This window comes from Filicampus tigris, chromosome 18 (genome assembly GCF_054856515.1).
Source record: "Filicampus tigris isolate MCC_2025a chromosome 18, RoL_Ftig_1.0, whole genome shotgun sequence".
Taxonomy (NCBI): domain Eukaryota; kingdom Metazoa; phylum Chordata; class Actinopteri; order Syngnathiformes; family Syngnathidae; genus Filicampus; species Filicampus tigris.
In genome coordinates, this window is record NC_141234.1 from 10,894,352 (window position 1) to 10,917,500 (window position 23,149).

Here is a 23,149-nt window from a genome sequence, read left to right on the forward strand (position 1 = left end):
TTTGGGTTACAGGTTCGGTTTTATTTTAATTTTATCCAGCACACGTTTTGTGTAATAACACGAATTAATGCCTGATCGCTTATTCTTTTACTCCTCAAAATAAAATGCAAGTCAAATATTGCAACAGGTCACTGTGACAGGATATTGCTGTGGCTATTTTTTATGTAGCCTTCCTTGACCCCCCCCCGCCCCCCCTCCCCCATTCATCAATAAATTTGAGAAAATAGTTGGATGAATAATTCAATTAATTGAACACTAATTTTCCCTGTGACGATGAAGGGAATTTTATGTCTATGACGACTGCCATTTTTCAGATCTTATCTTGAACCAGGAAACCTGAAAGTAGTGAACAGGAACTTTTCATTGATGGTGACATCCATGAAAACAAACTCAGCAGTTGTTTTCCTTAAAGTGAGCAAGTTATCAGAGTGGTTCAGATTGTTGACAAAGAATCATTCAGACCCAATCCACTTCATAAAGACAAATATGCTCTCCATGCTTTATAAGTCTTATAAATGAATGTGGGGACTTAACATTATGCATCATCCCAGGCAACAAAGGTCTTGGTCTCTTGATTTATTGAAAAAGTCATCTTAACATAACTTACAATGATGGTGATAAGGCGGCAGGAGAAAGTATTAAAATCTGCCTGACATTCTCATCATAAAGTACTTACCATTTTATTTATTATTATAATGTTCCACTCATGTAAAAAACAAGTGTCCAAGCAGCCTTCGACTGAGTACTGTATAGAGATTACTGGTACATTGGGAAAAAACATCTAAAAATCCTTTTTTTTTTTTTTTTTTTTTTTTTTTTTTTTTTTTAAAAATCACAAAATGAGGAGAGAGATACTCTTAGATTAGAAAAAAAATATATTTAACCTTTTTTTTTTTCCTTGTTTAACATCACAGTTTAAACATGTACAACACACACCTCACGTTATTGCAGAAGCAACAAATTGCGATGGTGAAAAAAAAAAAAGAAAAAAAAAAATCAACAATGCGACTTCTCCTCTGACTTTCTACATCTTTGGGTCTTCACACAGGGTGCAACCAGGTTTCAGGTCAGCCTGTTGCTCCATTTGGATGGTGACCGAGTGGAAGTTGTAAGAAGAGTAGCAGGCCTGCGTCATCTCTCGCAGAACTGTCTGCGCGTCTACTGACTCATCTGCGGAGAGGAGGGCGGAAACATAACATATTTATTAATATAACATATTTGCTTTGCGAGAACATGGGAACACTAATACTGTACTCACTTATGGCCACGTGCGCTGACAGCACAGCCTGGTTAACAGTGAGGGCCCAGATGTGAAGGTTATGGACCGCCGTGACCCCCTTAACTGCCAGCAGACCATCCCGGACCTCGCCATACCTCATCCCTGCCGGGGTACCTGACACACAGATTTGATTTTAATCCCAGCTCCAGTTACAACGGTATGTGCAAATACATTTAGGATGACAGGCTCACCTTCCATCAAGACAACCAGAATATCTCTCATGATGGTGAAGGTGGTGCACAAAACTAATATGGAGAAGAGGAATGTGCAGATGGGGTCCGCCATCTTGTATTCGGGCTGAAATGTTATAACAACACAATTGTTAATCCAAATCGATGTTTCCCATCAATTTGAGATTTTGTTTGTTTTGTGATATTACAGACTGAAGCAAAGCACTACTTTTATGTAAATGAAACCCTTCAACTGATTTCAACGTAGTTACTTGGCACCGAGGTGCCACAAGATGGCAGTAAAGCACCACTTGAACTTTTTGCACTGCATGTACAGTATAACTTTCTTCTCTTGTGGCTTTTATTTGCACTCTTGGAGACTTCCCGTGTGCACTCATGCTCCTCACCTTGAAAAAGATGATGATGGCGCTGATAAGCACGCTGATGCTCTGGAGAAGATCTCCCACCACGTGCACAAAGGCTGCGCGCACGCTGGCGTTGGCCTGCTGCACTCGGCCCCCTGGAAGAAATATTTATTATTATTATTTATTTGTCTATAGTCAATTGCAGTGTTTGTATTAGTACAAATGCACTTTTTCTTTGTTTTTAAGGGGGAGTCAAGCCAAAAAAAACAATCACGGCTCAGATTCAGAAAACAGGTCAGCCGTGATTGGTTGTTGTGAGCAGCTGTGATGTCATTTTCAGTCGACAGAAAACAAAATGGCCGCCCCCTGAGATGGCTAAAAACGAGTGGATTAACACTTATTCCACAAACGCAATATTTATCAGAATGCCCTGTTTGAATTAGTGGGCCTGCTGGGAACATATTCTTGAGAAAAATATATTTGGGTTGACTTCCGCTTTAAGTAATAAAATCCATCCATTTTTGTCCATCTCAGGGGGTGGCCATTTTGTCACTTTCTGTCGACTGAAAACGACATCACAGTTGCTGAGGGCTCAGATAACGAACAATCATGGCTCATCATGGCTCATTTCTAAAAACAGGTGAGCCGTTACCTGAGCCCTGAACAACTGTGAGTCATTTTCAAATCGATAAAAGTGACAAAATGGCCGCCCCCTGACATGGCTAAAAACGGGGGGATTTTGCTGCTTAATTCATATTCCACAATTTTAATATTAAAACAAAATGCCGTATTTAGACTAGTGAAGTCACATAGAACATATTAGTGCAAAACATTTTGGGAGGTTGACATCCTCTTTAAATGTTTACATTACTTTGCTCCATTCTGCGTAGAAGGCAAAGTCTTATTATCATATCCGTTGTCATGGCGCCTTCTCTGTAAAAGAGACTTTAAAAATATAAAACATTTGCGCATTGCAATTAAAGCACTTGAGCAGTCCTACTCATCATTTTTTTTCTCCTGAGTTAAATAGATTTTTTTTAAAAAGAAGCTATTTGATTGTACAGTTGACATTCCCGCATCAAAAACACACCCATTCAAAATGTGTGTAAAAATACATACGCCGATCGTCTCCGGTTTGCTCTACGTCGGTGAGATTATGAGTGGTATGGGCGTGGTTGGAAATCAGAGTGTCTCCTTTCCCTTTCTTGTGACTGTGGCCATGTGAAGAGAGCCCTCCATGACTGTGCCCATGGCCGGACTGGTGAAGGGTGAGGGCCATACTGGTCAAAATTGAAACACAGCAGAAACCATTAAGTAAATATCGTATCAACATATTTGTAAATCAAACCGGTTGCGCCATCTTCTCACATAATATTGGCCAAAACAGCAGAGCCGGAGGTAATAAGCATGACTGTGCCCTCGATAGTGAAATCCTCACTGACGAGGCGCTCCACAGCCAAGTATACCAACACTCCTGTTACCAGCCAGATGGTGAACACTGACAGCAATGCACCCAGGATTTCTGCAAGGATGAGGAAATAAGCACAGAGTGGACAAGAATAGACCAAAAGATGAACTTGGTTCAGACAAAGTGAAAACTGTCTGGAAAAAAAATAAAAATATGTGGCAAAAATGAAACAATATCCTTTAAAGGGGAAATCAACCCAATCACATTGGTTGTTTGCGCAATATGAGTTGAAGTGGAAGTCAACGCAAAGGATATGTTCGATGCAAGCCCACTAGTTGAAACAGGGCATTCGGATAAATATTGCGTTTGTGGAATAAGTGTTAATCCACTCGTTTTTAGCCATCTCTGGGGGCGGGAATTTTGTCTTCTGTCGACTGAAAATGACATTACAAATGCTCACAATGACCAATCACGGCCGTTGTGAGCAGTTGTCATTTTCAGTCGACAGAAAACCAAATGGCCGCCCCCCCGCCGCCCCCTGAGATGGCTAAAAACGAGTGCATTTTGCTGCTCAACTTATATTCCACAAACTCAAAATTAATCAGAATGTCGTGTTTCAACTAGTGGGCCTGCTGGGAACATATTTTTGAAAAAAAATATGTTTGGGTTGACTTCCGCTTTAAGCAGCAAAATCCACCCGTTTTTAGCCATCTCAGGGGGCGGCCATTTTGTCACTTTTGTCGGCTGAAAATGACATCACAAGGAAAACAGGGAACGACCAATCACAGCTCAGCTTTAGAATACAGGCGAGCTGTGATTGGTCGTTCCCTGAGTCCTGGGTAGTTGTGATGTCATTTTCAGGCTACAGAAGTGACAAAATGGCCACCCCCAGAGATGGCTAAAAACGGGTGAATTAACTCTTATTCCACAAACGCAATATTTATCAGAATGCCTTGTTTCAACTAGTGGGCTTGCATAGAACATATCCTTGAAAAAAATATGTTTGGGTTGACTTCACCTTTAAAGTATCCGTAATGGAACGTAAAACAGATGTCAATAAACTGGCATTTAACTCAAAAAAAAAAAAAATGTGGCTATTACCGGTGTGGCCTGACAGACTTCAATAAACTGACTTTGACTCGGAAAAAAAATGTGGCCCTCTCAGATTTATATTTGGGTATCCCTGGTATAAATATTTTGCCTTTTACTCAAGATTTCTGATGAACAACAAAAGTTGCTCTCAATTTTTCATTTCCCTGCCAAGAGTGAGCGTGATGATTTTGTTATGACGAAAGTCAACTGGAAGGACTTGCCAAGTCAATCAGCTTTTGCTCACTTGAAAAGTGCACTGTAAAAAAGCTCGTGGTATAAAAAACTGTCAACTAGCAACAGTCAACAATCTACAATTGTATGTCACCGTAGTAAATACCTTTAATTACCATGAATCAAGAAAAAATACAAATCTTTATTTTTTAAGGCTGGGACGTGTAGAAAATACTTCTTTCTGTGAAAAAAAAAACCTTTTTGTACCGTACATGATTTTTTTTTTTTTTTAACTGTAATTTAAGACTAGTTTTGGCAACCATAGCTGCCGGTATTTTACCATTTGTAGGGGCAGACCCTCAGGTGCCTGTGATGCTGTGCCATCAGTGAGTATATGAGGTACAGTATGTGAAGCGTTTTGACTACCGAAATGTAGAAATGTGCTATAAAAGGTGACATCCAATTTACCATGAAATAATATTTGTTTCATGTAAATGTAAAAATTCAAAACTTTATTTTTTTTTTTTTTTTTTTTTTTTTTAAATGGTAAATACCATGCAAATGTCTTCAGTATATTTCAGAGAGTTCACTGCAGGCAAAAGAAGGAGAGAAAATAAACCTCCAAAACTGTTTGAGCATTCTGATAAATGTGTCCAAGGTGTATCCCGTCTCCCAACGAAATTCAGCCGGGTGATACTCTGGCTCAGCCGTGACAACGATGATCAGTAGGAAGTGGATTAATGCACGATTCCGATTCAAGCAAGTCAAATCTTTCAAGCGCTTTACCGGCACGGTGCCAGCCATAGCTGAGTTTGTGTGTCGCCGGTCTGGAGGAGAGCCAAAGCGACAACAGGCTGATGATGAAGCTGGTGAAGTCCACCAGCAGGTGAGCGGCATCGGTCATCACTGCGAGGCTTCCTGCAAAATACCCCCCTGGGAAAAGAATGGAAAGACAGAAAAACACATTGAGTGAAAAAAAAAAAAAATGCGATAAATGTAAGCAAAGTGTATTAATCCAAAAATCACCACTCACCGAGGGTTTCGCCAATCATGAAAATCAGGCAGACGACAGACACCACATACAACCTCTTCCTGGCGACTTTCTTCTCTCGCGCGCGGTCTTCCTGCGCGTGGCTGTTGTCATGGCAATGTTTGACACCGCCAGTGACGTCTTGATTCGGCGCGTTTAGGCTGCATTTGCGGAAATTGAATTGAAAACAAAAACTGTGTCAAAGAGATTGTTTAGTTAATTCGTTGTTGACATAAAAAAATTTTTAAAAAACACCGCGCTGATGCAAGGGAACACTACATGACAGGCCGAGAGGGTACATATGGGCTTACGTGGTAAACTGCGTGCCTTTGAGCCTCCGGGACTCATCACAGATACCGTGATGGGCTGTGAGAAAATTTGCCAAGATTTGACTATGGAAGAGAAAATAAGCCACTATATTTCGTGCCAGCAACATTGTTAACATAGCCAGAGGAGTAGGACTTGGGCATTTACATCAGAATATAAATTGAGGGAATATCAGTACAACAAAGTAAAATGAATTAAATAAGACTATGCCACAGAGCACAGATGTAATATATATAGAGTATTGTGAATTGGTTGAAACATTTTTATAAAAAAACTCATACATTAAAGTTTTGCTGATGCAACTTTGGCAGCAATTACTGCCTCAAATCTTTGAATATGCTGGGGTGTCTGTGTACGGATATTTTCAGCTTTCTCCGGGGATGTTTGATCAAATTCAGGTCTGGGCTCTGGCTGGGTCACTCCAAGACATTCACAGAGTTGTCCAAAAGCCACTCCTTTGATAACTTGGCAACGTGTCGGGATATGGGCGTTGTCATTATCAAAGATGAACCATCGCCCCAGAGGTGAAGACTAGACTATTGACTTATCTACACCAAACATGTACAGTAAATGAAACTCTAGATTTGCGCACAGCAGAGCTGGGCGGTCCGTCCCTGCGCCGGACCGGTCGGACGGAGGGAGCCGGGCGACACGTTTTTTAAAATGGCTGGACTAAACATGGCCGAAAGTGGATTTTAGTCCGGCCCACTAATCGGCCCTCATGCGTTTGACGTGGTCGCGAGGCGGCCAAATTTCATCTCAGCCTACTCGGTGAAAGGCTTCTTTTTAGGCTTCTTTCTACTCCCGTGTCGGCGCAAGCGACAACTGCCGCATTGATTCACGTGACCGACGCATTGTGCTGTTGGCGACAGGTCTGCAACACATGCCACGCGCCCATTCGGAATTGTTGCTGCTCTGATCGGTCCATTATGTCACATGTTGCGACGACATACAGTTTCCCACACGGAGAGGAGAGAGAGGATAGTAAATTAGCCAGCTAATGATCCTTAAAAAGCTTCTGCCGTTAGCATCTCTCCCGCGGCGGCGTCAATCACTGACACTTTTTGGAGGGGGGGGGGCGAAACGCAGCGGAGGCTGACAATGTTTATGAATATGGTCGGAGGGTCACGGTCGGAAGGGTACCCAGGTCAAGGGTGGAGGGTCGCAGCCGGACCGGCAAAGAAGGGTCAAGTGCCTAGCTCTGGCGTACAGTATTATCAGGCCAAAACTTTCTTGACCCTCTTCCCTCCACCAGGGCAAGGGCGGAGCCAGAAAGTGGCTAATGGGTGGACCTGGAAAAATCAGGGTGGGCCTGAATATTTCTCACTTCACACAATCCTCCAGTCCCGACATATCGTATATTCAAATAAAATGACAAACCGAATAATCTAAAGTTCAGATCTTCCTTTGATGACCACAATTATGCCATTCTTAATATTCAATAAAATAAAAAACACAAATAATTTCATAATTTACTAAAAATGTCAAACTATATATTTTCACATGAATCTCATTGAGTGGGCAATGACCACCCAGGCCCACCTATGGCTCCGCCCCTGCCGTGCAGGAAATAAATGTGTTGCTAACATTATGACGCCGTTGTCATTTTTGCCCGTCTCTTTTTTAGGAAAAATTCCTGGAGAGGTTGCTAAATACAGTAATCCCTCGTTTATTGTGGTGAAAGGGGACCAGGACGCCCGCGATATTATTGTTACTTTAATTTATATTTAAATATAAATATATTTTATAGTTTTATTTTGGGACGATTTACGCCGTTGGGAATCCCCGCGACATGGATCCTATTTTAGTTGTTTTAAGACAAATGTAAGACAAAACTAACAAAGACTTCAACATTTTATTTGCCGATGTTTCGTCGTCCTCGTGTTGAGCACATCGTGCTTGTCGGGTGGCTGAGCGCGCTCCGCTCACAGTTTATGAACACAGCTGTTTACTATCCGTTTATCCGGTTTGACTCTGACTGACCCGCACATTTGAATAACGTTTTCAGCTCACGGGACAAGTCCACTTTACAGGTATGTACAAAGCCTTCGAGTCAACTCCTATCTTTTTTTTCCTCATTTGTCATTTTTATTTTTTGATGAATACTTTTTGAAAACCCGCGATGCACTAAGGCCACGAAAATCAAACCACGAAGTGGCGAGGGATTACAATATAGCGAAAATATCTCAAAATTGGCAACACCGCAGACCAGTCATAGCTCTTGCTTGCTACCTCGCTTGTGCTCTTGTCCACACCAGCGCACATAAAAACACAACTTCAAAAATAAAAGCACTGTATATTTCATCTTTTATTTTGACTTCATTGCCGGTCAGAGACTGTGGGCGGGCCGGGTGTGGCCCCTGGGCCATACTTTATGCGGTATAGTCTATTATACATGCCCCCATGTGGTCAAGGTGCATGCACACACCAGAGTGAGCAGCACAATGTGCATTAAAGAAGAAAGTGTGATTTTAAAAAACGTTTAATTCTATTTAATGATGCCTTAAATGCGTGTTTTCCAAAGTGTAATATTATAGAGTGCTACGTTTCTCATTTAATAAAAAAAAAAATACAAAGTTCTGTTGTTTTTGGGAGACTGGAACCGATAAACGGCGTTTTGTGTGATTTCGCCACCTGTGCAAAGTAGGAGAATTCAACAGATGGGCAGAGGTGAGGAGGAATATGCGAATCCCATGACCATTGCGCACAGCTCGTTTGCTATAAAAGCGCGGACGGAGCGCCGACCAGCCACTTCACACGTTCAAACAGCTGACTGAATGAAAACGTCCCGTTTGCACACTGCTAATCCCATCAGGGTCTAGTCCCGTGTGGAAAAAAAAAATGAACAAAAAAAAAAAGTGTAGATAAAAATCTCAATTCACTCAGACAATAACAACACAACCCCGTATTTCTTGTCTTTTCTGTCAAGGTTATATTGAACATGATTTAATAAACAAATGAAATTATCTTGCCATAATTTGTAAACATAAACGTCTTACCTTTCCAGGTTACGGTTGGTACTTTTAACATCAGAGAGCAAAGGAAACCTCTCGGGATCCTTAGGTTTAAACATGACTCGCAAGATAAACGTCACAGCTGAAGGGAATACCTCACAATTGATGGAGGAAAAACACTCCAAGAGTAGAGAATTTGAAAAAAAAAAAAGGGTACAAAAGGGTCTGATTAAAAGTAATTTAAAAATGCTGGAAATTATTTGAGTCCTTCTTCTTGGAGTCTTGTTGTCCTTACTTGGTTAGGAGTTGATTGAACGTCATTACCATGCAGATGGTGTGCAAACAGCCAAACACTCGATTCATCCGGCAGCCTTGTGACCTAGGCACCGTGTGCAAAAAAAAAAAGGGGGAAAAAAAAGAAAAAACATTCTAGCTACTAGCAACTTTCATCCAAACATTTACAGTTTTGCCATTCTGCCGAGTTACATAGGGAACCCCACGTGGTAGACCCTAAAGTGCACCTCCACATGAACACTTTCAGAGCAGGTGTGAGCAAACCTGTCGAAGGGAAAGATGGGCCAGGTAATTCGTGGATGAGGTTAAAAAAAAAGGTCAAAAATATAGCCTTCATATTTGATTTATGTTGGCATACTACGCAGCAGTAGTACGCGTCCGACTAGTTTCAGAATCAACAAATTGATAAAACTGCATGGGGAACACAATTTGTGTTAGTTAGGTCTGACAGCTGGTTTTAACTCATTTTTGGGTTCGGAATCCAAAACTGATTACAGTTTTTCCTCTATCATGTCAAGTTTTTAAGCAATAGCATTCCCGTTTTCTGAAAGAAATATATGAAATAATAAGTGTGTAGGCTATGTATGTAAATAAAACACTGAAATGGATTATTCACAAGCTTTGAAAACTAACATATAAAAAAAACAGCATAAAACGAATTATAATTTACAACATGTTACAAAGTTAACAGAAGAAGCAGCACTTATCCTCTTAATTCCTACTATGGGCTTTCTGATTGCAGATATTAATAGTACTGACCTATTGGGAGCAGCGCGCACTTCCCACCACACTCTCAATTGCGATCGCACAACGAGCTGTAGATGAGTCCATTCGTACTAAAATGTCCATTCTTACTCTCTGCTAATTAGTGGAATTTTGCTAATCTGGTCAACTGTGGAGGAAAAAACTTGGCACGCAATAGGAAAAAAACGACTGCAATTTTGGAATAAGCATACCAATTTTAATTTTAAACAGCATAAAAAAATGAACGCAGGGAAATTCTCTTTGGAATTGTTCCCCAGTGTAATATATGACGGTGAAATAACTGCACACATACTGCCTCTTTGACAGGGTGGAAAAAGTACGGACTTTAAAACAAAGGAACAATGATTCTAAGGAACACTGTTATGCAACAAACATGACTGCAATACAGTAGCACTATAGCTATTTTAGAACACATATCAGTAATTTATCATGTACACTATGTAAAATGCGTTCTAAAATAAGAGTTCTTTTTCAATTATTTCAACCAAATCATATCTTAAATCCTCAGTGGACCAGAGATTAAAGGTTTAAACGGAGTGGGCCGTTTGTGGCCTGTGATACATTGGTTGCCAACCCCTGATTTAGAGCATTCATAATAATTGAGGACTGAAAACGGATGCATGGAGGCTAGAAACTTTTCCATTTAAATAAATGTACTACCCAAATGCGCCACAGGGGGGCGATAACCCCACAAGTCTTCGATCCAATACGGCTCATTCATATCTACTGAAGCGTGGAACTGCCAAATTGGACGAAACATTTTTGACATATCAGTGAAAACCATCCATCCATTATCGATACCGCTTATCCTCACAAGGGTCGCGGGGAGTGCTGGAGCCTATCCCAGCAGTCTTCGGGCAGTAAGCGGGGGACACCCTGAATTGGTTGCCAGCCAATCGCAGGGCACACAGAGACAAACAAACATCCGCACACACCTACGGGCAATTTAGAGTGATCAATTAACCTGCCATGCATGTTTTTGGAATGTGGGAGGAAACCGGAGTACCCGGAGAAAATCCACGCAGGCACGGGAGGAACATGCAAACTCCACACAGGGAGGCAAGGGCTGGGATCGAACACCACGACCCCTGAACTGTGAGGCGGACGTGCTAAGCAGTCGATCACCGTGCCGCCAGTGAAAACCAGAGATGGGAAATTCAGAAAGTAAAAACCCTGCCACATTTTTGGCTTGAGCCTCAGGTGCTTCTAATCAACTGAGCTCGTTTACCTGCCGGTTGAGTAGAAGCACTTGTGACTATAGCCAAACTGTGGCAGGGTTTTTACTTTCTGGACCTGGATTTCCCATCTCTTGTGAAAACTCTTTCAACATACCCGACTTTGACTTTCACCTTGTCGCATCAGCGGTCACCACAGTAAAACACTAACAGTTTAAAGTTTATATTTTAAATCTAATTTTACCATTTTGGCATTGCTGTTCTCCCCCTTTCAAACCCATCAAGTTCAAATTTGCTATTGAACTACATATTCATTGATTTTAGTAGATGTAATGTACATTACTAATGTTAGCATTTAATGAGCCAACTGTTGAGCTTCAATTAGCAACATGATTCAATTAGCAAGCTAACTGTCTACTGCGTAACAAATATATTTCGAATTTCGGAATTTTTTTTTTTTCATATAAATTGATATTTCACACAAAAGTAGCCTCAAAAGATTGCCCACTCCTGCATTAAGGAGTGCCGGAATGACTTTCATACGTTTTGAAGTGCTCAAAAAGAAAGTAAAAAAAAGTGACTAAAATAGCCTTCAGTGGGCTATTTTAGTCGATTCAGTGGACTCTTAAATGTCGGCCTGAGCAGTTGTGCGTGTGAAAAGGGTTGCCAGGGGATGCAGAGAGGCAGCAAAATGGCACGGCAAGAGTTTTTAGTCACACATGACTGTTCACACTGTTTATGAATTTAAATGCTGCTTTATAAATCTAAAGTCTCACAATGTTAGGTAGGCGCATGCGAGTGTATGTTCTCACCTTCAAAAAAAAAAAAAAACATTTTGTACATCACACCACAGTCTCTTTTAGTTAAGATGCTGGTTGCCCTGACAACCTCCCTTCTCTTCACGCTAATTACCATTGAGTGCCTGATACAAAAAGTGGTAAACAATTACACGTCTGGCTTTTGCACAATGCACTGACGTCAGGGGCGACTCCGTCACGTTCACGCTCCAATGATGCTCGTCCACTTTGCCAAGATGGGTGGTGGTGATGTTTGCGGGACGGGCGGCCGGAAAGAGGAGGGCGGGGGGAAGGCGAGAACGTGCCCCATAAGTGCCAAGGAACTCATATCAGGAACCAGACGAGGCTCCGCGGCCAAATACGACAGACCCAGCAGGACCTTAAACCTGACATGATGGAAGTGGTTCTAACCAGATTGCGGGACTTCTCCTGCAAGGCCAGCACCTTTGACGCGTGCACACCTGCTGGAGCGTGCAGGGATCCCCTAAGCAGGGCCGACTTCCCCGAGAAAGGATTTGCAGCTGGGGAGGAAAATAAGCTGGACATCGAGAGCGCACTGGCCTGGCTACGAAGGGAACTGGTAAGACCGCAACTGCAAATTGTTCAAATCGCCATTTGCTCTTAGAACAATAGGAACTTCATGACAAACTGCCTAATTGTAATCAAACTTCCAGTGAGCTTGAATGGAAATTCATCCCACTGAATGGAAATGGAAGGATATGTACTCTGTCAAGCCCCTTTTTGTGTCACTGAGTTCACAGTCAAACTCCAGTAAATCGTCAGGAGTGAAGTTCAAGGCATTTATCTCCTCACAAAATGACCACTGGGGTTTTTTTTTTGTGTTGGAGACCTCGCCTCGGTTTGCCCGTTTGTTCCTAAGATACATCCGAGTCACGTCGTTAAAGCGTCAGTCTCCCCCCCGTAACTGTTAGACATTCCTCCAGTCTAATAGGCTGTGTGTGTGTGTGTGTGTGTCTACAAGTCCTAAATCTACAAGTATGTCTGTTTGTGTGTGTCAGGTTCATTCACAGTCTCTTTTATCACTTGTGCGCTCACACAGTTTGCTTGTCATGGTAACTGAGTGGCCCACATGATGTCACAGAAACATAGTCACCCATTCTAACATATCTACCTACCTAAACCAACCCACCTACCGACCTACTGTACCTGTTGCCCAGACATACTTATAACCTACCGACTTACCAGAGGTGGGCAAGAAGAAGAAGAATTTGAAAGTAAAATGTCCACCTCCGCTAGCTTTATATTTGCACTTGAAAAACATTCCATATAAAAAACTAAAACTAATGAAAACTAAACTATAATGAAGCATATTTGAAGAATAATATAATAAGTATGGGTGTCAAAGTTAAAGCATTAACTATGGATGGAGATTAATTTGAAATTTATAACGCACACAAAAAAAATGTAACTCAGTTAACTCAGTTTTATTTACTTCCTGTAGCATCACTGTTGCAAAGACGGACTTTTATGTAGTTTTACTTTTAAAAGTTGCTCGACGGCTCATTGGAGAAATCCAAAATAATTTGCGCACTTTGCAAAGCCAAATTCAAATGCCATATTAGTTGTATGTCTTTGCTGTTTCGTTCAACTGTTGTATTTTACAGGATATTCAGGGATCAAAGAGAGCTATTAGAACAGTCTTTGAATCAAAATATACTTTTATTTTATTTTTTTCATTTTAATTCTAACATTTTACTCAAGTAAATATTGGTTCCAAGCTTTGTAAAAAATTGTGGTTGAAAAATAGGATTAATCGCGATTAATTATGGAAAATTTTGCGATTAATTAGTTAAAAAATGTTAATCGTTTGACAGCACTAAAATGGAAACTAAAAAAACCATCCCACCTCCAAACTTAACCTCTCATACTCAAACTTCCTAACTATCCATTTTAATGTTGGAAAAATTTCATGGTGATCATGAACCCCTATTGTGAGTCAAAGATAGGCTGAGAAATGCCCTCACATGTTTAAGTAGACCCACTGGAGAGCAAAAAGTTCTTCAAGACACACACACACACACACACACGGGAATGTTTGTTCCAATCGTGGAGTAGCTCGGAAAAGAACGCAAGCTGAGGCAAACACACTCCAGGGAGTCCAGCTCAGCGTGTGAATAGAAGGCCCGGCAGTGTTTTGGCGTCACCAACTCAATGAAAGGACAGTTCGCGTTTATTCTCTCGTTCCTCAAATTGCAAACAAAAGATAGCGTTTCAACCAGAGCCCAGTCTCTGGCCGGTGTTGTAATTAGCAGTGAAAAGAAAAGCAGATCAGCGCCGTGGGTGTTTTTTTTTTGTTGTTTTTTTGGGACATTCCTTGCTCTTATAAGACAACCTGGACTCTGAAGCTGGTGGGATTCTGAATATCGCATTTGACAAAGGCAGCAATCAGGCAGCCGCTCATAAAGAAAAGGGCAGAAGGAGAACTACAGAAAGAAGAATTTACATTTGAAAGAAGGCAATGCCCAAATAAAGCGGTGGTGGTTTCATTTTGAACGGGTATACTCAGCTGGATGAGTCTGAATAACAATGACAAGTTAGAAGAAACGAAATTTATTGCCTCATATCTATTTTTTTTTTTCAGCAGGGTTCCACTGGATAGTTTTAACTTGTAATATCATCATTCACCACTAGGTGATGGCTTAGTGTCCACCGGGTCTTATAATGCCTTAAATTACAGAGCAAGTATAAAAAAAAAAAAATGTGGATTTGGAACGACCTGCAGTACTACCTCAATAATAATGACAGTAAGACAGAAAAGAAAATTGTGAAAAAATACACAAAATATGTTCTTGCACTGGAAATCAACCCAAACACATTTTTTTTCAAGAATATGTTTCCAGCAGGCCCACTAGTTGAAACACGGCATTCTGATTAATATTGCGTTTGGGGAATATGAGTTAAGCATCAAAATCTACCCCTTTTTAGCCATCTAAGGGGGCGGCCATTTTGTAACTTCTGTCGACTGAAAATGACATCACAACTACTCTGGGCTCAGATAACGGTCGACTGAAAATGACATCACAACTGCTCAGGGCTCGGATAAGGGTCGTTACCTGAGCAGTTGTGATATCATTTTCGACAGAATTCACAAAATGGCCGCCCCGACAGAAGGCTAAAAATCTGGCTTTATCAGATTGTCTTGTTTCAACTAATGGGCTTACTTAGAACATATTCTTGAAAAAAATGTTTGGGTTGACTTCCGCTTTGTATTAGTTCTTCTAAGGCTGAATGTTTTGTATATTGAGAAATATATTGTGAAAAATCAAATATTAAGAGCACATATTTTGCCCGTATTTAAAAGGCATTTTAAGGCCTACTAAATGTAAAATAAAAACTAAACCGGTATGCATTTGAGTGAATTTGTGTACGTATTAAGCTAAAAGGTGATGCATTCTGTGTACAGATGGAGATGCGATCCCAAGATCAAGCGCTAATCCGGCAGCTGATGGAGCTTCACTCCGGCATACAGGAGCTCAAGCAGGAGCTGTCCGAGGAAGAAGACGAGTTAGACGAGGAAGGCAGCTCCTGGGACTCGGAGAGCGAACGGGGAAGCGTCGACTCCAGCTCGGGGGAGGAGGTCTCGCCCTTTCCCCTGCCCAAGAAACATTGGCGTCTTCACTCCACTGCTTTGGCCAGGAAATCTTTCAGCAGGAGAAGCTCTGTGCCTTGAAAAAAGTCGACTAGAATGTGTTCGTCTCTCTATTAACTCCTTCATGCTCCTCATGGTTGCAAATATAGACAACGGGATACTCAAATACAGAAGAGTTAAAACACAATCAGCAATATATGTTCATTTGATTTGTATTGACCTAAAGGCAAGCGCTGTCGCCTTTGTGTAACTTCGTGTTTGTGTGACAAATATACTTTTACTACAGTATAAGCTACACTATAGCATCCACTCTTCTCTTCTGAAACATGTCGGAATCCGAGTTTATACCCATGACGTTTTTGGTAGAGTTGTTGTTGAGAGCTGAGAGAGAGAAAAGGGGGCTAGTATTATTTTTCACGACTGGATGAATGTATGAAGGTTCTACATCGCCACGGGTTGCTAGCGCTGTAAGCGCACTGACCTTATACGACTTTAACGGCAGACGGAATGGAGTCGGCACGGCAACAAAGACATTTAAGCACAACGCCACAATAAAACAATTGGGACAGCACAAAAATGTGTCTGCTTCATATGGAAAATTAGCTTGGTTAGCTTGGAAAAAAAACAACACATTATTAGATGTACAGTCTACTCACCTAATCACTGTTTTTTGCTAGGGCCAGAGCATTATCTAACTTTCAAGTAAAACTTCACTTACACAGGCCACAGCCACCATCTTGTGTCATCTATAGGCACATTTGAACCTTTTTAGGGGTTATCAATTAGTCTACTAGTGATTAATTGCTCAGGCACCCGTTCCACTCTGTGAAGCAAACCAATTTCTAAAAGAATGACACGTGGATGTATTTAATAATCATCGCCAAGCTTCTAGATTTATTTCCAACAGATGACAGGAATAATAAAACTATCAAAACAGCAAGAGTGATTCTTTTGTTTGTCATATTACCAAAGGGGCTTGTCTCATTACCTTAAAGGGCAAGTCAACCCAAATGAGAATGTCTATGCAGGTGTACTAGTTGAAACAAGCCATTCTGATTATATTTGTGGAATATGTCTTAAAGCGGAAGTCAACCCAACCATATTTTTTTTCCGGAATATGTTCTATGCAGGCTCACTAGTCCAAACACGGCATTATGATTAATATTTCGTTTGTGGAATATGAGAAATCCACCTGTTTTTAGCTAGCTCAGGGGGTGGCCATTTTGTCACTTCTGTCGACTGAAGATGACATCGAAGTCAGATAACGACCAATCATGACTCAGCTTCAGCAAGCAGGTGAGCCATGATTGGTCGTTATCTGAGACCTGAGCAACTTCGATGTCATCTTCAGTCGACAGAAGTGACAAAATGGCCGCCCCCTGAGATGGCTAAAAGTGGGTGCATTTTGCTGCTTAAGTTATATTCCACAAACGCAACATTAAGTAGAACTCCGTATTTCAATTAGTGGGCCTGCATAAAACATATTCTGGAAAAAAATATGTTTGGGTTGACTTCAACTTTAAGCAGCAAAATCCTCCCGTTTTTATTCATCTCAGGGGGTAGCCATTTTGTCACTTCTGTCGGCTGAAAATCACAGTTGCACAGGGCTCAGAAAGGGACAAATCATGGCTCAGCTTCAGAAAACAGGCGAGCTGTGATTGGTCATTACCTGAGCCCCGAGCAACTGTGATATAATTTTCAGTCGGCAGAAGTGACAAAATGGCCGCCGCCTGAGATGGCTAAAAACGGGCGAATTTTGCTGCTTAACTCATATTCCACAAACATAATATTAATCAGAATGCCATGTTTAGACTAGTGAAGGCGCATTGAACATATTCTTGAAAAAAAAAAAGCGTTTGAATGTTTGGGCTGACTTCCTTTTTAAGGAGATAAAATGAAAGCACATTTTGGTATAAGTGCAAAACATCATACAAATGAAGCATTTCTTTTGTGCTTCTTACCCTGCTTACTTTATACGCAATTGGTGTCTATTTATTTCACCTTTACTTTAACAGAATTAATAATAAGACAGTTTATCCAATCATCATTTAAATGTATTTCAATCTCACAAAGCCTCACAATTGTGCACTTTTCATCGAGGGCCTTTTCCGCTTGGTTTTACAGCTGATCGTCACCTGCGTCCTCCAGCCCTCCATAACTCTCCCTTCTCAGTCTTTGGATCTCAGTGTTGAGTCCCAGCAGCGTTTGAGCCAGCTGGAGGTCCTGCGAACGCATCTCCAACTGCGTGACAGCAAAGCAAACTCGATGAGGTCATCACATACACTTGCTAGTATACAAAGCAAGTTTTCCATCATAAATGCCCAATCAAAAAAAACTGCGAGGCAGATGCGCTAACCGCTAGCTCACCATGTGAGATTTGACATCAGAGAAATAACCCATCAACAACAGTCAACAAAACCCATAATACACAAATGCCAAAAGGGCAGCGACAATGATAAAAAAATATTTGTAGCCTATTTCTGAATGTTCCATAAATCTTTCATGGGATTTCATTAACAGGTGTGCCTAATCTAGTGGCCACTGAGTATGCTAGGTGTCACTGAAATACTAAATGATTCACTATGTATTTACTTATTTATGCTCTTTTTGCAAAGAAACAAAAGTATTAATTGGTGCTATTTTCTTAGAGTCATTGTTGAAGTCATTCATTTGAGGCATTATATTGACACAAAAAGAGGATTGGAATTGGAAAGCTTCTTGAGGCGGGCGCTTAATTACTCGTGGATTTTCACTAATTGCGGCAGAGCTCGGTCACCCAACCTTCCTTTTGTCTCGTGGTAAAAATCAAACAATACCGTCAATCTGATATTCTGTAACAGCACAATATATCGCGGGATATATTGCTTTCCCAGTTACCGCCAGGTGTTCAATACTCTTCAACTTGCAATATGATAACCTACACTCAACACACATTCAAACACTTCAAAATGACAAACTGGCAAATTTTGAATTAAATGTTCAAACTGTGCATAATCTAAAACCTTTTTTGTTTTTCTAATCTAGTACAGTACATTTGTTCAGCAGTTCAGTTGTATTTAACCTTTAAGTACAATATATGCCTTTAAGCTTTTAGAACTTGATATTCAATTGTTTTTTTTCTACATTAATACATTTTACATGAAATTATTCTATATGTAAACTTTCCCCTCCCTGCAAGTAAAGCACAACCCAAAAAAGTAAAATCCACCCATTTTTGTTCATGTCAGGGGGCGGACATTTTGCCACTTTCTGTCGACTGAAAATGACATCACAGTTGCTCAGGGCTCAGGTAATGACCAATCACGGCTCACCTGTTTTCTGAAGCTGAGCTGTGATTGGTTGTTACCTGAGCCCTGAGCAACTGTGATGTCATTTTCAGTCGACAGAAAGTGGCAAAATGTCTGACACTTGAGATGGCTAAAAACGGGTGGATTTTGCTGTTTAACACATATTCCACAAACATAATTGTAATCCGAATGCCGTGTTTTGACTAGGAGAGGCTCATAGAACACATTTTTGTAAATATTTTGACTGCCTCTTTAAATGGATTCAGTACTTTGTAAGTCACTTTAACTCCAATACTTCTCAAATAGTGTGGCGGGCCCCTTGTGAACACATGATCCAATGTTGCTTACAATATTAATATATATGTTTTAAGAATAAATAATCTGCATTCTTTTTGATGAACACTTGAGACTATTACGCTTCTGCATTTTACCTTGGTCAGGATGGCGGTACTTTGAGAGCTGACTTTTTTGAGGCAGTACATGGTGTTAAAAAGTTTGAGAATCACTGATACAGTGGAAAAGAAACGACGAGAAACACATTTTGTCAACATACCAGTTCAGACCTCAGCCAAGTGATGGCTCCGTCTATCTGTGCCCTCCTCAGCTCCTCATTGGCTTGATGGCTCCCGCTGATGCTGAGCTGCCCGGCGCGGGCGGCGTCATCCTCCCGCCGGTCTTCTCGAGATCCTCGACTCGTCCTGAAGGCGTCGATCAGCTTGTTCTTGATGTTCTCCAGGACCATGGTGGACAAGGTGTCCTCGCCGTGGCTGTCACGGTCCATGCTGGGAGACTTGCGCAGGGTGCCGAGGCTCACGCGTCGCCTTCCCGCAGTTCTCAGGCTGCTCGTCAAACTTTGTCCAGAGCTCCTCGTCCTCTCTCCGGTGGATGCGCCGCTCTCCTCCTTCCACGCTCGCTCTGCCCGCCTCGTGTGGAGCTGCCTTGTTTTGTCATTGTTACTATGGAGAAACACCCCTCCTCCCTTGGGGAGCCCTAATAAGAATGGTAGAAGATCTTGGACAAAGACTATTGTTGCTTCCAATAAGAAGTGAAAAGACCCCCCCCTCCCTTCTTCCCATCCAAACCTAAGCCACCACACCCTCCCCCACGTTTTTTTTTTTTTTTTTTTTTTGGGGGTGGAGGGGCTTTTTGGTTCTCATTCAATGCCGCCCCCATACAACTCGACTGTGAGAAATGTGTTGCAAAGGGGCTCCCTTTTGGTCGGCCTGATGTTCAAGCGCACACCAAATCCATCAAAGCCCCCCATGGACGTCGAGGCCGCTTTGCTGCCTAAATAAGACCTGCTTGTCAAGCTTAGGAGGCAGACAGGTCAGCCGAGGAGCGGGACACTGCTTCAGTGTTAGCCTATTCCTCAGCACAAAGGCCATCCTACAGTGAAATACAACCAGGCCTTTTGTGTCCAAGTTAAGTCCATTCCCTGTGGGCTATGTGGGATGTTTTTTGGCAGCTGTGAGCAGTTTCTCCTCTGACTTTTTCTATAGAAATGAGACAGGGGTCTAACTTAGGGGCCTGACTCTGAGCAGAGAGAAGACGGCACAATCAGTCAGCGCTACAAGTGGACGGGCCTTTTTCCTGGCAGTCGTTCCTCACTTTGCTGCTTTCGGGGATGGGTCATGAGTGTGTGCAGCCGTGCGAGAGAAAGACATACAGTAGTAGCACCCACCTAAAACACAGTTTTTGATGCGTACTCCTGACGGCGTTGCAAAGGGATGGAAAGGTTCGGCTGTATTCTGACAGCTTTCCAGAAACTTTGCAAGCGCAGCACTGTTCGCACACTTCATCATACTCACACCACTATTGTTACACAATACATGCAATATGAACATGATATGATATTTAAGGATGCATCTAAAATGCTCACTATTTAAACATTCAGAAAAACATTGTAAAGCGGCAGGCACCTCCCCTGGGGGGCGCCAGAGGGCTTCGGATGGGGCGCAGAAGCAAGGGGAAAATAAAGATTTCTGGGTGTGTGCTGGGTTAAAAAGGTCAAATTGATGACATTACATACATAAGATGCACTGTGCACAATAAGCAGTTCTCTATTAGTTTCGTGTCAAACCCAGAATTTCACAAATGCCTCACAATGTTAAATTATTTTACATTTTCCTTTTCCCTCAAATTCAGACTGACAACCCTGGTTGTATACGAGGCTTTGTAATATACAGTTAACAATGGCTTTTTGCACAAATCATGTTTCTAGTGTATCACAGAAACATGTAAAAAAAACTACAAAGTTACCATTTTGAGGCAACAATCGGACACAAGCTGAATGGATGAATATGAAGCTTATTGAAACTGGTTAGCTTTTCCACATTTCTTGAAGCTTTGAAGACTGCAAAAGCAAGTAAAAGTTATCATTTTTTAGATGCAGCAGTTACATAACAAAAACAGGTGCTAAAACCAAGCAATCATGGTGCTAAAGTTGTTTATTTCACGACGGACTACTATTACTGGCTATATAAATAAAGATGTATTGTATTGTACTTATTGCTTATGCTGAATTAGCTTCTTACGTACGTCACCTCTGCTGCCCTCTAGTGGTACATCCAGAGAGGAATGCAGCTTTTGCAGCAGTACTGTTATCAACATCCTTTTAATAATTTAGACAATGTTAGTCACACACTATTTTATTTCCACTCACACATAGTTTTCATGTATTGATTGCTGCAAAGTATACAGTTGCAATCATGCAAATAGGAGAAAAAATGAACAGACTGAATTGTAAATTGTCACTTGATTTAACATATACATGATGTGACGGAGTAAAAGCGTCACTGTTGGGACGCCACTGACTATGGCCAAGTACGTTCACAAAATTTCATAATCAAACATGAAAACACCGTATATAAATGAATGCATTTACTCACTCAGTTTGATTCTATGAATTTGGAATTAATGGCGTGGCAACTTGATTCTCTCCTTGTGTTTTACGTTTCTTGTGTCTGCTCCGTGTCTTCTTCTGACCAGGCTCAATTTTTTTAAGTGGCGGCGTTGGCCCCTTTTTCTTTTTCTTCTTTAGGCAGCTCAAGGGGTTCGGGTTGTGCGGTTTCCTCTTCCTCTTCTTCCCCCGTCTGTCTCCGTCCTTCTTAATGATGCCTTGCTCCTCTTTCATACTGCGAAGGCTCTGCTGCTGCGCCGGGCTCACAAGCTCACCCAGCTGGACGGCCTGGACCTGGTCCAGCGAAGACTGACTGGGTTTGTCCAGCACAATGGTGTTGAGGATGATGTAGAGCAGAGGCACGCCGGGGATCTTCTTAAGACCTGTTGTCAGCTTTAAGTCCTGCACAACAAACCACAAATACATGTAAGCATGTTAAAATCAACTCAAACGTGACAATATTGTCATACACATTGACCACACCGCACCTGACGTCACAGGTAAACTATACCGCTATTTGTGTACAAACAACTCAAAACTCAATTTAACCATAAAATTATAAAAAAGTGTGACCTGTGTGGCAACAAAGTAGTGATGCGGGTTTGTGCCCTCCAGCATAGACAGCAGACACTCAGAGGCAGGAACTGGGCTCTTCAAATGCTGACATTTCCTCACTTGATACCTCTGCAGAATGATTTTGGCCCCAATAAGTTCTTTCCCCAGAGTCTGTAGTTCTTTCAGAGCGCAACTGGGGGAAAACACACACACATAAATGTATGATTAAATATTTTTTTCTCCGGCACTAATCATAACGCAACTTAAATATACTCACTTTGTGGTGCAAAGCTGTACCTCGCCCATAAGATACTTTGGTATTTGCTCCTTGATTTGAATTTTGTTCTTTAATGCCGCTTGACAGAAAGTTCCGTCGATGAGAACCTGAAAAGGTTCCCGAAAGTTGAAATTGTATTTGTAAAAGGATAACGTTTTCTTGGCTATTTTTTGTCGCTTGATCTTCATGATGGCTCAATTTACGCGAGATGTTTCCCTGAATCAGAAAGTAGAAGTTATAAATGAGAACGTTGCATAATAACGTGACTCGCGAGAGCGTCTCGATTACTTTAATGCGCCAACGTTGTACACGTCTGAACAAAGTTACATACAGGATCACAGCGTGCGCTAAGCCTGAGTGCACAACATGCATGGTGTATTTACTTCCGCGGACTCCGTTGGGAAACAATATGCAGAAGAAAGGTTCCGGTCCCCGTGGCTTACGTACGTACAGTATGTTTAAACATAGACAAACTCACGGAAAAATAAATTATTATTATTATTTTAATATTATTATTATGGGTTTTTGTAGACATTCAGCATAATTATTATATTATTGTTAATATTATTCTTAAATTTAATAATCTTATTGTTGGGGGTGGTGGTGATGTTTTAATGTACGTGTATTTAATTATTTACGATATTAAAGGATAAATAAAATAAATAAATAAAATAGGTGGTTTCCAACATCCAAC

General features: G+C 41.3%; 4 protein-coding genes across 5 annotated transcripts; 1 reads left to right on the forward strand and 3 right to left on the reverse strand.

Moving 5' to 3' along the window:
* Positions 1 to 577: 577 nt before the first annotated feature.
* On the reverse strand, positions 578 to 10,093 carry slc30a8 (solute carrier family 30 member 8). Of its 2 annotated transcripts, XM_086015169.1 has the most exons (11): positions 9,850 to 10,093; positions 9,092 to 9,175; positions 8,842 to 8,975; positions 5,519 to 5,676; positions 5,272 to 5,418; positions 3,183 to 3,336; positions 2,934 to 3,094; positions 1,857 to 1,969; positions 1,471 to 1,576; positions 1,259 to 1,393; positions 578 to 1,170 (listed from the first exon to the last, which is right to left on the reverse strand). In XM_086015169.1, the coding sequence occupies exons 3-11, from the start codon at positions 8,913 to 8,915 to the stop codon at positions 1,025 to 1,027; spliced, it is 1,194 nt and encodes a 397-aa protein (XP_085871295.1). In that variant the 5' UTR covers positions 8,916 to 8,975; positions 9,092 to 9,175; positions 9,850 to 10,093; the 3' UTR covers positions 578 to 1,024. The 2 variants fall into 2 exon arrangements, with proteins under 2 accessions (XP_085871295.1, XP_085871294.1); XM_086015168.1 differs by having other exon boundaries at positions 579 to 1,170; positions 8,842 to 9,354; positions 9,850 to 10,092.
* Positions 10,094 to 12,097: 2,004 nt separating this feature from the next.
* On the forward strand, positions 12,098 to 16,045 carry LOC147132464 (uncharacterized). Its single transcript, XM_086015170.1, has 2 exons — positions 12,098 to 12,407; positions 15,252 to 16,045. Exons 1-2 carry the CDS (start codon positions 12,219 to 12,221, stop codon positions 15,516 to 15,518), a joined length of 456 nt encoding a protein of 151 aa, XP_085871296.1. The 5' UTR covers positions 12,098 to 12,218; the 3' UTR covers positions 15,519 to 16,045.
* Positions 16,046 to 16,826: 781 nt separating this feature from the next.
* Positions 16,827 to 19,784, reverse strand: LOC147132465 (alanine and arginine rich domain containing protein). Its single transcript, XM_086015498.1, has 2 exons — positions 19,278 to 19,784; positions 16,827 to 17,678 (listed from the first exon to the last, which is right to left on the reverse strand). The coding sequence occupies exons 1-2, from the start codon at positions 19,503 to 19,505 to the stop codon at positions 17,556 to 17,558; spliced, it is 351 nt and encodes a 116-aa protein (XP_085871624.1). The 5' UTR covers positions 19,506 to 19,784; the 3' UTR covers positions 16,827 to 17,555.
* A 1,572-nt stretch (positions 19,785 to 21,356) lies between these two features.
* Positions 21,357 to 22,876, reverse strand: utp23 (UTP23 small subunit processome component). Its single transcript, XM_086015497.1, has 4 exons — positions 22,744 to 22,876; positions 22,456 to 22,671; positions 22,197 to 22,371; positions 21,357 to 22,025 (listed from the first exon to the last, which is right to left on the reverse strand). The coding sequence occupies exons 2-4, from the start codon at positions 22,641 to 22,643 to the stop codon at positions 21,624 to 21,626; spliced, it is 765 nt and encodes a 254-aa protein (XP_085871623.1). The 5' UTR covers positions 22,644 to 22,671; positions 22,744 to 22,876; the 3' UTR covers positions 21,357 to 21,623.
* Positions 22,877 to 23,149: the final 273 nt, after the last annotated feature.

What these genes read in the sequence shown, in the direction of transcription:
- slc30a8 (XM_086015169.1), bottom strand. Translation starts at nt 8,915, where the DNA reads ATGTTTAAACCTAAGGATCCCGAGAGGTTTCCTTTGCTCTCTGATGTT. An exon ending in GCTGTTTTGGCCAATATTAT is followed by an intron (nt 3,095 to 3,182) that starts GTGAGAAGATGG and finishes AATTTTGACCAG; the next exon opens with TATGGCCCTCACCCTTCACC. An exon ending in TCTGGTTGTCTTGATGGAAG is followed by an intron (nt 1,394 to 1,470) that starts GTGAGCCTGTCA and finishes TCTGTGTGTCAG; the next exon opens with GTACCCCGGCAGGGATGAGG.
- LOC147132464 (XM_086015170.1), top strand. Translation starts at nt 12,219, where the DNA reads ATGATGGAAGTGGTTCTAACCAGATTGCGGGACTTCTCCTGCAAGGCC. An exon ending in CCTGGCTACGAAGGGAACTG is followed by an intron (nt 12,408 to 15,251) that starts GTAAGACCGCAA and finishes TTCTGTGTACAG; the next exon opens with ATGGAGATGCGATCCCAAGA.
- LOC147132465 (XM_086015498.1), bottom strand. Translation starts at nt 19,505, where the DNA reads ATGGACCGTGACAGCCACGGCGAGGACACCTTGTCCACCATGGTCCTG. An exon ending in CTTGGCTGAGGTCTGAACTG is followed by an intron (nt 17,679 to 19,277) that starts GTATGTTGACAA and finishes GCTGTCACGCAG; the next exon opens with TTGGAGATGCGTTCGCAGGA.
- utp23 (XM_086015497.1), bottom strand. Translation starts at nt 22,643, where the DNA reads ATGAAGATCAAGCGACAAAAAATAGCCAAGAAAACGTTATCCTTTTAC. An exon ending in GTACAGCTTTGCACCACAAA is followed by an intron (nt 22,372 to 22,455) that starts GTGAGTATATTT and finishes GTTTTCCCCCAG; the next exon opens with TTGCGCTCTGAAAGAACTAC. An exon ending in ACTACTTTGTTGCCACACAG is followed by an intron (nt 22,026 to 22,196) that starts GTCACACTTTTT and finishes TTTGTTGTGCAG; the next exon opens with GACTTAAAGCTGACAACAGG.